Source organism: Panicum hallii, chromosome 6, assembly GCF_002211085.1.
Source record: "Panicum hallii strain FIL2 chromosome 6, PHallii_v3.1, whole genome shotgun sequence".
Classification (NCBI taxonomy): domain Eukaryota; kingdom Viridiplantae; phylum Streptophyta; class Magnoliopsida; order Poales; family Poaceae; genus Panicum; species Panicum hallii.
In genome coordinates, this window is record NC_038047.1 from 39760619 (window position 1) to 39773260 (window position 12642).

The 12642-nt window shown below is 49.9% G+C and overlaps 1 protein-coding gene across 1 annotated transcript; it reads left to right on the plus strand.

Moving 5' to 3' along the window:
• The first annotated feature begins 5981 nt into the window (after positions 1 to 5981).
• LOC112897757 (zinc finger protein 8-like) lies at positions 5982 to 7243 on the plus strand. The gene has a single exon (XM_025966146.1). It carries the CDS (start codon positions 6212 to 6214, stop codon positions 7067 to 7069), a length of 858 nt encoding a protein of 285 aa, XP_025821931.1. The 5' UTR covers positions 5982 to 6211; the 3' UTR covers positions 7070 to 7243.
• The last annotated feature ends 5399 nt before the right edge of the window (positions 7244 to 12642 follow it).

Here is a 12642-nt window from a genome sequence, read left to right on the forward strand (position 1 = left end):
GGGGTGCTTGGAACCAAGTGCTAATGTCCAAAAATGCTAAAGTTTAGCACTCAACTTTAGCCCATCCAAACGAGCCCACTAGTATCTCTCGAGTATGTAATCATTCAATCAATACAATTATGTTATATATGTGTACATTCAATTAAATTCCTCGTAGATAGGTTCTCTACCAAATTCTATACATTCAGTAAGTTGTTGACGATAAAAATTGGCACGGCCATGCTTCTGCGTGCGACAACAGTACACAAGTAATATGATTAGAACGATTGCGGATGAGGATTTTCTTGGGTTCCACACACTCTATTTCCATCACGATTCTTATGTTCATCTGCTAGTTTTAATGTTTCGATCCAAGCCTTCTGATGTTTTAATGTAACAAGGTAGGACGTATTCCTTCACGGTGGGTCATAGATAATATAGTTAGCTAGCTAGCGGAGAGAGGACGAGGAAAACGAGTGTGCAATCACTTCGTCGAAGCTCCCCACCATGCATGTACTTAGTGGGGACTAGAGAGCAGGACGGACCTACATATTTAGGGCATGTACAACCTCAGACAGCGGAACGGTTCTCCAAGTATAGTAGACAGCTAAGAGACAGTCTGATACAATGGAGTGTCTGTAAGTATCTGTCTGTTAATAAATGCATAAATATAGCTGAATTAAAGATAAGCTGGATCAAATGTGTGTACATACTTTGTATTCATATATGCAGTACTTTGATGAACTTCAAACTCATAATATTTATATGAAATACAAACTCATAATATTATATGAAATATAATATATATAAGGCATATAATATGTTAAATCATTCTTGAGCTTGAAATTCTCTACCATAACGCTGCCATATATGCTCAATCAAATCTTTCTTGAGCTCGTTATGCTTTGAGTTGCTCGGATTTCTTTATTTCTTCGAAGTACGGCAGCAAAGCATGGATTAGCTTCTGTGCTAACTTCAGGTGGCAGTGCAATGGACGCTCCTGGGTTAGCATTCAAGTCAATATGGACTTGAACGTCTTCTTTTTCATCTTCAACTATCATGTTGTGCAAGATAACACGTACCATCGTTATGTTAACCACGTCCTTTCTTTTCCACAAGCGTGCCGGCCGATGAATGATATTAAATCTAGATTGTAGCACACCAAATGAGCACTCCACAACCTTCCTTTCTTTTTCTTGACGTTTTGCAAAACATCTATCTTTATCATTTTGGGGACTTGGTATTGATTTCATAAGGGCGGCCCAATCTGGATAAATTCCATCAGCAAGATAATAGCCCGTACTGTACGGCTTTCCATTCACAACATATTGGACTTGAGGAGCTTCCCCTCTCAATTTTTGGATGAACAAAGGTGATCTATTTAAGACATTAATGTCATTGTTTGACTCAGCAGTTCCAAAAAAAACATGCCATATCCAAAGACCTTTTGATGCTACCGCCTCAAGGATCATAGTGGGTACACCTTTGTCTCCACGGGTGAACTGGCCTCTCCATGCAACAGGGTATTTCTCCCACTGCCAATGCATGCAATCTATACTTCCAAACATAACAGGGAAACCACAAGCTTCTCCGATTTGAAGGAGTTTATCCACTTCTTCACGCGTTGGAGGCCGTAAGTATTCTTCACCGAAAACTTCAATAATTCCTTCAGCAAATTTTCCTAGGCACTCCAAAGCTGTGCTTGCTGCAAGTTTCAAGTTCTCATCAAGTTCGTCAGCTGGAGTACCATAAGCTAGCATACGAATTGCAGCAGTACATTTTTGGATATCTGATAGACTCTGTCTTCCAAAGCAGTCGGTTGTGGGTTCAAAGTAAGTTGACCATTCACGAAGTTTTTCAACGATCCGCAAGAAAAGCAGTCGCCTCATCTGGTACCTCCGATGAAACGTCTCATCGGTGTAGATTGGGGGTTCAGCAAAATAGTAAGCATATAGATCTTGATGTGCGATTTCACGGGACCTGGGAATATACCTTCTACGAAAGAACCGACGTCGTCTCGGTTGGGCTTCCAAATTGGCTAGGATGTTCTCCCCAATGCGACCAAGATAGCCATCGAGGAACTCATCTTCAGTTAGCATGTCATCTACACTGTACACATCTTCATCATCCTGATGCAGTTCACCATCTTCTCCAAGCATGTCATCTACACGGTACACGTCTTCGTCATCCTCCTGCATTTCTGGTGAACTTGGCTCGTCCATTTCAGGGTGGATTGAGAGAGTATATTGAGAGGTACATCAAGTGGTCTCTATACATATACAGGCACATCAGCAAGGGAAGTTTCTGATCAGTTCACACGGCATAGGCATTCAGTTCACACGGCAAGATGGCATTCACACGGCAGTAACTTGATCATTTCACATGGCAGCAACTTGATCATTTCACACGGCAGCAAGGGAATAAAATCACTTCACACGGTAGCAAGGGAACACGACAGAACATATAGACAGAACAATGGCACCACCACATATTTCATAGTTCATTACACATAGTTTATAATAAAGTTTGTTCCAGCACATAGTGCATTACACATAGTTAGACTGGAAACAATTTGCTCCTCAAACATTTTAGAGCTGCAACGTGCTCAGCTATAATATCTTCAGGCATTCCTGATACATCTAGCTTGAGTAGATTTGAATATGTTTGAAACATTTTAGCCTCCTTCTCTTCCTTAGCTGCTTGCAGAGCAATCTTAGAAGCCTCTATCTTGTCATTGCTAATCTTTCCTTGCATCTCAAGAGCTTTAAGACGATTGGCTTGTACATTGTTCTAAATTTTTTCAAATCTATTGAGCTCGTCAACATGTATCGCACTATCTTTAGATTTTCCTTTACCTTCATATGCAGCCCTTTTAGCTGCCTTCTGTCCCATTGGCCATGGAAGGTCAATATCGTCTAGTCCTCCTCCTTGTGTAGCTGTACTGTCCATCTCCTTTCTCTTGCTTTGGTTCTTGCCCTAGAGCTGATCATTGTAACACATCCGCTTCGCCTCATTACGGACCATGTACCAAACATTCATAAGCTGAAAACGTGATCCCTGGTTGTCTTCCTCATAGAATTTATGCGCTTTTTCTAACCACATTTCATCTGAATATCCACTCGTGAAAACCCTCCTAGCCTTCAACCAACAATCGTTGAACGAGTTTGTGAATCTATTGATCTTGTGCCACCTATCTTTAACTTGCTTTGTGGTCCTCCATCTAATTTTTGGAGTACTTTGGTTGTACTCTTTCTGCACATCTAACCAATACTTCTCAGACTTCTTATTATTTCTAGAAATTGAGTCGATTGAATGTTTGAGCCAAGCACTCATCTGCTCAAAAATAAAAAGATGATGAATAGTTTAATCAATCTATGCAATTGTACATGGAAATAGTTTACGGAAATACCACTCTCCCATCTTCTTCAGGTTTCCATATTAACCTTGCCTCGGTCCTAACTTCTTCAATTTCATCATCACCATCGATGTCAACCGGGTTGTTGCGTGCCACGTGAGGTTCTTCGTCCACAGGTGCGCAATGTGATGTTCTTCACAAAATGCGAATTCTCAGGTAGATTACCTTGCTGGCCCACCATGTAGTTCATAAAACTATCGGAGCTGAAAAAGAAGAATGAATACATATATCACTGCTCCTATTGAAACGGGCATGCACAATAATTCAGAACAAGGAAATATTGATTCCAGAAGTAAAACACATAGATGGGCATGCAAATTTACTAGTACAAAGTGATTTTACTAGTACACAATAATTCAGTTTAACAACAAATTTCGTCATTCTTCGGTTCTACAGAACATATATCGAACTAAATTTACTAGTACAAAGTGATTTTAATTTGTGTTTACACTTTAAGTCTGCATGTCTAATTTTAATAATGGATGACTCCTCAACAAAGAATCCATGGTTCAGATAAAAAAAACTCGGTAAACAAGTAGTAGTTATACTGGCTTTCACTAGCTTCTCTAGCCACAGGACAAAAGCATCAGGATCTGCTGCTTGCCGCTCTAGATTAGTGGTAGGAGTGTACCAGCTAGTTCTCATCCCACGACGATTCCACGGACATGGTTCAGGACAAAAGCATCAGGGCAAATGCATCAGGAACTAACGCTAGGCGGCATCGATTCCACGGACATGGTTCAGAAAGTACCTTTGCAGCAAGTCTGAAAACAAGGGTGGGGCGCTGGCCAGGGGATGAGGCAAAGGCAGCAATGCCGCCAGGGGAGGAGCTTCGACCTGCACTGCCGAATGGGATCTGGGCGCCGGCGCCAAATCAAGTGGCGGAGGGAACTGCTCCGCTGCCAGGGGAAGAGCTCCGTTCCGTGGAGAACCTGGTGGCCGATGGGACTGCACCGCTGCCAGGGGAGGACATCGCGTAGGGGATCCTGGTGGTGCCGTCGTTTTCGGCCATGGTTGATATGCGGCCGCCGGTGGAGGGCCGGGCAAGGCCGACGGAGGGGCGACGGGCGCCATGGGAGGAACGGGTGCCGCCCTGGTTCTTCTTCGGTTCCATGTCCCGATGGAGGAGGGAGGGACGGGGGGCGGAGGAGTAAGGGAGGCGATCGATCGGGAGGAGAAAGGATGGAACACCGGATCCTAGAACAGACGGTAAAATCGTACAATCGGAGATGGGTGTCGTCGCTTGTTACTTGGGTAAAGAGCCAGAGATATCGCTCCGTCCACATACGGCTCTTGTGTTTTTTTGCAAATAACCCTCTGTAAACGGTTTAAGAGACGCCACATTGACGTGGGTTGTACATGCCCTTAGAGTCAAGGAAGGGGCAGATTCTGGCCATCGGCGCGGTACACCGTCATCGATCCCAATTACGAGGCCCTCACTTCAGTGGCAAACTACCCTGCGTTTGGTAACATGCCCGGCTCGATCCGTTTTCTTCATGGGATGGGATCTCCACTGGCAGTGAGGGGGAGAGAGCTGGCGTGGCTCTCGGGCAGGCACCTCCAATGCATGCAGACAAAGGCGCACCTCTTTCATGTGACGGGACGTGTCTTGCTTGCACTAGCTAGCTCATCGATCACGCTGTAGTTGCATATAATGAAGTGGTAAGCCTGTGTTGTGCGTCATCCACGCACAGTACAGGGCCGTGCGACGCTATCAGATCATCAGATCAATGGCTCCCTCCAAGTCCCGTCGCACCGGCGTCCCGGCCCGCGGGCACCACCATCCCCAGCTGCGGAGTGCGATATGATGACTACCTCGATCATGTAGTGCGGTCCTGCTCGGCTGCTGCTCCTCCCTCACCCGGCGCTGGCCGACCGCGACGTCCCCCCAAGTCCAGTCGCGCGCCCCCCAAGTCCAAGTCGGGTCGCCGGGCGTGTCCACTGTTGGGTGCGAGTGAGTGCGATCGAGCAAGCGATGACCGATGAGACGGAGAGGTCGCGTCCATTCTCGCGGACCAATCACTCGGTCGTGCCAGGGCTCTGGGGCGCGTTCTGGACTGCTGGTACGGCCTCTGCCTTGGTGTGTGCGTCGCGCGTGATGTTCCCGTACGGCCTGCCGATCGCTTCGGTGGAACTGCTTTTAGTTAAGCTGCACCGCGATGCGAATACGGTTGGTGGAAGCTGGGAGCAATGCAAGTAGAAGTCGTATGCAAAAGGATACGAGTTCATCCGATCCCGCTCCGAGGCAAGTGAGGTATTTTTCTACTAATTATGGAAACAAGGATACAAATCAGGAGGAATAATCAGTCCATGACGGCGACATACATACAGGAGCATTTGAATTTCGAATTCATTCAGCATGCAGCAGGTGTATGTGCCGCACGGATTAACACACACGCCCCACTTACTGCTCCCGACCCAACCCCGAAACTGACGCAGGACCAAGGACCACGACACACACACACACACACACACACACACACACACACACACACACACGTTGACAACCCTACACATCTCCCCAACACAGCTGGTCCCGATTACGGGACGTCCCCACAGCTGTGCTGCCCCTCTGCTCTTGCTGCTGCTCCAATCCATCGCATTCCGTTCGCCCCATATCCTGCAAGTATTCTAGCCAGCCGCAATCGCAAATCCATGAGCAACCAGCGGACGCCTCCAGCGGCTGCCGTCCCTCCGCTCCTCGCCTTCCTCCTCGCCCCCCCAATCAAACCCTAACCCTACGCCGCTCCCGCTCCCCCGGTCGCTCTGCCCCTCTAGCGAGGTCGATCGGTGCCGGCCGGTCGATTTAATAACAGCATGAGCGGCGCCGAGCGGGACGCCGCGCGTGGGAGCGCCATCGACTCCTTCTCGCAGCTGCCGTTCATCCGCTCGTCGGCGCGCGAGAAGCAACAGCCGGCGGCGACGGCGGCGTCAGGAGCCGGGACGCCGCCGGCGGGTATCCGGCTGTTCGGGTTCGACGTCCCGCCGGACGCGGCCATGGGCTCCTCGACCGGCTCGAAAGAAGAGGCCTTTGCCAAGGAAAGCCCCGCCGCGGCCGTCGCTACGGACGACGCGGCCGCCGAGACGGCGGCGGGCGCGAGCCGCGGCGGAGGGGGCAGCCGGAAGTTCGAGTGCCACTACTGCTGCCGGAACTTCCCGACGTCGCAGGCGCTGGGCGGGCACCAGAACGCGCACAAGCGGGAGCGGCAGCACGCCAAGCGCGCGCAGTTCCACACCGCCATGGCCATGCACCACGGCCAGTACTACTACCCGCACCTCCACCACCACCACCCGGTCCCGGACCCCGCCCAGCTCTACCCCGCCGCCCTCGCCGCGTACCACCACCGCCTCGCCGCCTCGCCGCCGCCGCACTACCCGGCGTGGGTGGGCGCCGGCAGCGGCAGGTACTACAGCGGGCCCGGGTCCATCTCGCAGCCGATCAACGGCAGCCCCGTGGCGACGCCGCCGCCCGCGCTCTGGCGAGTCCCCTCGGGCGGCATCGGCGTGGGGACGCCGCTGGCGGTGCACGGAGGCGAGGAGCCGGTGGTCGTAGGAGGAGCTGTCTCGGCGCCCTTCTCGGCGTCGACCTCCTCGTCGTCATCGTCGGCTTCGCCTCACAAGCGCCCCGCCCCGCCGGAGTGTAAAGAGAATGTGAGTTTGGATCTGAGCTTGTAGTCTCGGGAAATGACCGCCGTCGATCGGTCGGTGATAGGCTTATAATTGTTGCCTTTTCTTACGAAACAAAAACGAGTGCCCTCTTTTTTTTGGCCTCCTCTTTCATGCTTGCAATTATTCAGTTCAGCTTCAATACCAATTAGGACGCTCAAAAGAAAAATATGAACTTTCTCAGCCGTTTATGTGCACTTTATTTGAAGCGGTTCAATTCTTCTTGAGGGGTTCTTTTTGCTGAAATTTCGTACTACCGAAAATAAAGGAGTACTAGAGCTGGTGAAATGAGAAATTTATAATTTTAGCTGCTGAACTTACGTTTTGCCGGAGTACATTCGCAATTCCACATGCATACAGCCTCTCTCCTTGAAAGGTTTGAACTAGCATTTTCAATAGCAGCATGTTTTGGTAATCTGGGCCGTTATTTCCTCTGAAGAAATCCTGGTCAGCCAACTAATTAACCTGCATCATTTACAGATATTCTGCTATTAAAAAAATGCATGCATTGGTTTCCGAAATCCATTCCTACCATTTTACATTTCAAAGCCATGCCTTTCTTCAGTGTGGATCAGATTTCGTTTTATTATGACCAAAAACCAGAAACTACGGTTCTTTTGCTAAGCCGCGAAAAGAAACTACTGGCTTATTCTGAAAACATGGTGAATGGCAAATTAATTTAATCATCGCTCCCAGTAGCTCTGAATAAAGGTAGTCTTTTTATCTCGATTTGTACATTTGACCATTGATTAATGATCAAACCGCTAGCTAATTCTACAATCCGCGCCGCCTTCTTGAACAATTTACTTCATTCTGGATTGAATGGGAAAAGGAACATTGGTACTAATGTACATATACACTTCGACAAATATATATATATATGCATGCTTATTTTGAATGTTGTCAGTTGCATCTAGGATGGCATACCCTGGAGCTAATGGCATGATTTGAGTGGTAAATGGTTGCCAATTTACTTTGAATGCAATGCAAATTTGTAAAATTTATTTTTTTAATATCCTTTATTACACCATTTTTCTGATTTAGCGGCTATTATATGAAGCTAATGGCTAGGAAATTATTAATTGGTTTACCCATTGTCCTTTGAAACATATATAATATGAAGCGCTTTTATACAAATGGAAATTATTCTCATGGATGCCAACAAAAACTGCAATCTGCCTTTTAAGGAAAAGGCTGGAAAGCTGTTGTTCAATAATTGCATATTCCTTAAAAAGAGCGCAGCGGCGGCAGTAGAATAATCATACCATCCATCATTATATGGGAAAGTCAGCCAACAATTAAGCGAACTTTGAAGCTTTGGGGTCGTATGTTTAGAGCTTATTATGTACTACACCTGATCGGTTAATAAACAAATCCATCTAGTATTACTTCTCAGATTTCTAAAAACAGGTGCAGCATAGAGTAGTACAAAAGCTATTGCATTTCATGTTGATCTATGCTACTACTTTTTAAGTCAAAACTTTGCGTTAATATTATTAATTCATTGAGATCAGCATTCAATATTTTCAAACATGTATATCCTTATATTTGACTTTTTATGGAGAGGCAATGTGCTACGCAATTACACTCGGCGTAGATAATAACTCGTAGACTAAAGCAGTGAACCAAGCATGAACAGTATTCATGTTGAGAGTTTTGTTCTGTCAAGTCCATCGTGTTGGTAATGTTAGCTGCCAACAACGCCCCTCCCAAACATTTCGCAAAGGAACATATGGTGCTAGCACACACTACTGAGCTTCATGCGAAAATGTGGGACGGCAAGAAGTTGTGTTTTTGTTGGATGATGCTCGTGCTATTTACTTTACTTTTTTTTTATACCCAGAAGCTTTATATTTTGTCTCGGATTAATTATGTTTGTGCAACTTCCAACGTGGCGTAGACTCCCCCCCCCCCCCCCCCCCCCCCGGGGCCTCCTTCAATTTAATTACCACAAATAAAGATGATGCGCACAAGCCCACCCTCACGCCTGTGCTCATCACAGTATGCATGCAAATTTGTTTGCACCATGTATTATACATGAATACAATTTAACATGATCATCATCATCATATACGCAAATGCCCACAAGCCTGAAAGAAAGGACCACATCATTGTCAAGCAAGAGAGGGCCACATACACCCAGACTCCTACATGTACATGTAACCAACCAAATTAATCTGATACAAGAGCAGAACCCATCACGTGCATGTATATGCATGACCACTTAATTTCGTATGCGTACAGTCGACATCGACCTCATGTGCAACATGTGTGATTGTTTTCACTGTCGTCGAGTTCGATCGGTAGCGAACTCGTGTAGCTCTAGCCTATACATGCTCGTGTGTACTTACTGTAGCTCTAGCCTATACATGCTCGTGTGTACTTACTTTTTTTTTTGTGTGTGTGTGTACACCGTAGCGTACCACGTCATGCATGCATCTCTTTGGCCTAACTAGGTTTAGCTTCGTCTTCTCCGAGGAGCCAGGAGTTGGAGCGAGGCCAGCCAAATGGCCAGCTGATCGATAGAGAAGCTGAAGCAGCTGGAATCATGCTTAAGTATGTTGACTTCTCGTTGTCTCAAGCAAATTGACTGCCAAAATAAAGCTCACTTCTGTAGCGTAGGATGGAGTTACTATATATAGGCCGTTCAAATCCTGCAAGCAAAATCAGAAAGTAAATGACCAGAAACCAACATGAGCATGTCTAATAACTTTCAACTTGTAAGGCGTGTGAGAGAGAGAGAGAGTGGATGGCCAAACTGGCGGCTAGGCCTGTGCTGTGCTGTGCCCCTGCACGGCGCTGCAGGGCGGTCAGGACGTCAGGAGCTGCCCACGCAAACCGCCACCAAACTGATGAAATACATGCACACTAGTCAGAGCTAGCTGCTGCAGTGCTGCTGCACGTACATACAGAGAGGCGTACAGCGCGGATGCAACGTACGTAGCGTACGTACACTGCGATCGAGTAGCTACGTGCCAGCCGAGAGAGCCCAGGCCGGCTTTGCACCTGCGGCGGACTCATCAGGCGGCAGCACGCGGCTCAATGCAACAACCACCGCCACTGTTCTGTACCGTAGCTATAGCTGAGACGTATGTACACATGTAGTAGTAGTAGTAGCAGCAGCAGCAGCTGACATGTTGTTATTCATGGGCACTGCATGCCAGCGTGCCAGTACTAGCTGCCATATGCCCTCCGGCCGGCCCACGCAGCGCCACAGCCGGCCACGGCCGGCCGGCCGGCCTCTGCATCTGAAACTCTGAATGCATGGCAGGCAGGCAAACGGCCGTCCGGATACAAACAAACTCGATCGATACATGAACTCGGCAGGTGTGAGTTATGACCATACAACCTTGATCTCCTAGCCTGTATCGGCGTGCTCACGATTGGTTTGTGACTTTGTGTATTCAGAGATTAGATACGATGGCACAAATGGACGGGGTTGCTCTGTGTGTCGACGGCCCCTCGATGGTTTTTCTGGCCGGCATCCCTGATGCGTCGCCCGAGGTTTCAGTTGATAGATAAAGCTTGTGCGTTGGTGTTTGATTTTGGGGAGCAGGTGAGGCTTCAATCTTGGATGCCCTTTGGATAGAAAGGCTAAAGAAAGGGTTGTAAAGTTTAGCGGTGATCACAGCCATTTGGTCTTTAGCTTCCTTTTACTTTTAGGTTGTTACACTTTTAGCTTTTGCTGTCAATATAATAAGACCAAGCCAGCTGCAATTGGCACTGCAATTATTCACAATTTCCGGTCTCCACTTTGTGTTCTAGTTCTAACAGTTGGTAATCAGAGCAAGGTTTGAGCTTGGGTGAGGATGTCTACCTCGTCCTCTCGCCGGAGAGCAGCTGATGCAGTGGCCACCGCTGCGGACGGGCGCGAGGCGCCCATCATCGTGGCCGAGCAGGCGGCTGAGACGGCCAAGGGGACCATCACCACGGCTGAGGCTGCGGAAGCCACCGCCGCCACTCTGTGCGCCGAGGACGACGCCAACCGCCGGCTGCGCGAGTCGCGGAGCCCTCATAGGCGCCGCAACATCTCGCCATCCCCAGCTCCGCGCCGCGCCGCCTGTGACCCACCCCCAGTGGTTCAGCGCGTCATCAAGGAGTCCGGCGGGAGCACGCCGTGGCCCATGCTCACCAAGACGAACTACAACGACCGGAGCTTGCTGATGAAGGTGAAGTTGCAGGCGTGCCAGCTCTGGGACGCCGTGGCCTACGGCGACGTTGAGTTCCATGAGGACCAGCTGGCGCTCGATGCTCTTCTAGCTTCCGTTCCGCCGGAGATGGTCTCTTCCCTCGCGGACAAGCCCACCGCCAAGGACTCCTGGGATTCCATCGCTGCGTCGCGCATCGGCATCAACTGCGCGCGCAGGGCGACCCTACAGAAGCTGCGCCAGGAGTGGGACCGCAATGCCTTCAAGCTAGGGAGGACGTCGACGACTTCACTCTCCGCCTCTCCGGTCCGGCGCAACAGCTGGCGCGGCACGGCGATGGTGACATCAGCGAGCAGAAGGCGGTGGAGAAGTTCCTTCGCATCATCCCCACCAAGTACACCCAGATTGCCTTGTCGATAGAGACCCTCCTGGATCTCTCGAGCCTGTCCATCGAGGAGGTAATAGGCAGGCTGAAAGCTGTTGACGACCGCAACGAGTCGCCGCCCGCTGACCCCGTCTCCATCAGCGGCAAGATGCTTTTCACCAAGGACCAGTGGCTTGCTCGCCAGAAGGAAAGGAGGGGGCTTGAGGGCGTATCCTTATCCAAGGACCGACGCAAACGCCCGCACAAGAAGGACCGGTCCGGCAGCAACTCCGGCGGTCCAAGCGGTGGAACCGGCGATAGATCCCGTGGCAACTCTGGTGGACAGGGCAGCGGGGGCGAGTGGAAGGCAACCCGCGATGACAAGTGCCTCAACTGCGGCCGTGGCGGGCACTAGGTCAAGGATTGCCGGCAACCCAGGCGTGGGGCGGCCCACTTGGCCCAGGCCGACGATGATGATGAGCCGTCGTTGTTTCTGGCCCATGCAAGCCTAGAATTACGGCTCATGAGGGCGTGTGCGGAGGCAACAACCCTAGCGCCCCCTCCTTCCCACTCCGCGCCATCACTCGACTCGCCCACCACTCCGCACCACCCCGTGTCGGCGCTGCTCCGCATCGACGAGCCTCGTGCGCGTGCCTTCCTTGGCAACGACTCCGGCGATGACAAGCTCGAAGGATGGTACCTCGACAGCGGCGCCACGCACCACATGACCGGCCATGTTGAGCACTTCACCAACCTGGACGGCGGCATCCGCGGCTCCTTCAAGTTTGGCGACGAGTCCGCGGTCGAGATCTGCGGTGTTGGCTCCATGGTGTTCATGGCCAAGCCTGGTGAGCACAAGTTGCTTTGCGGCGTCTACTACATCTCGGCGCTGCGAAACTCCATCGTAAGCCTTGGCCAGCTCGATGAAGGGGGTGCGAAGGTGGTGATCGACCACGGGATGCTCCAAATCTAGGATCCGCACGGGGGCCTCCTCGCTAAGGTCAATCGTGGGTGCAACCGGCTCTACATCCTCCACATGGAGGTCACTTGGCCGATATGCCTTGCCGCTC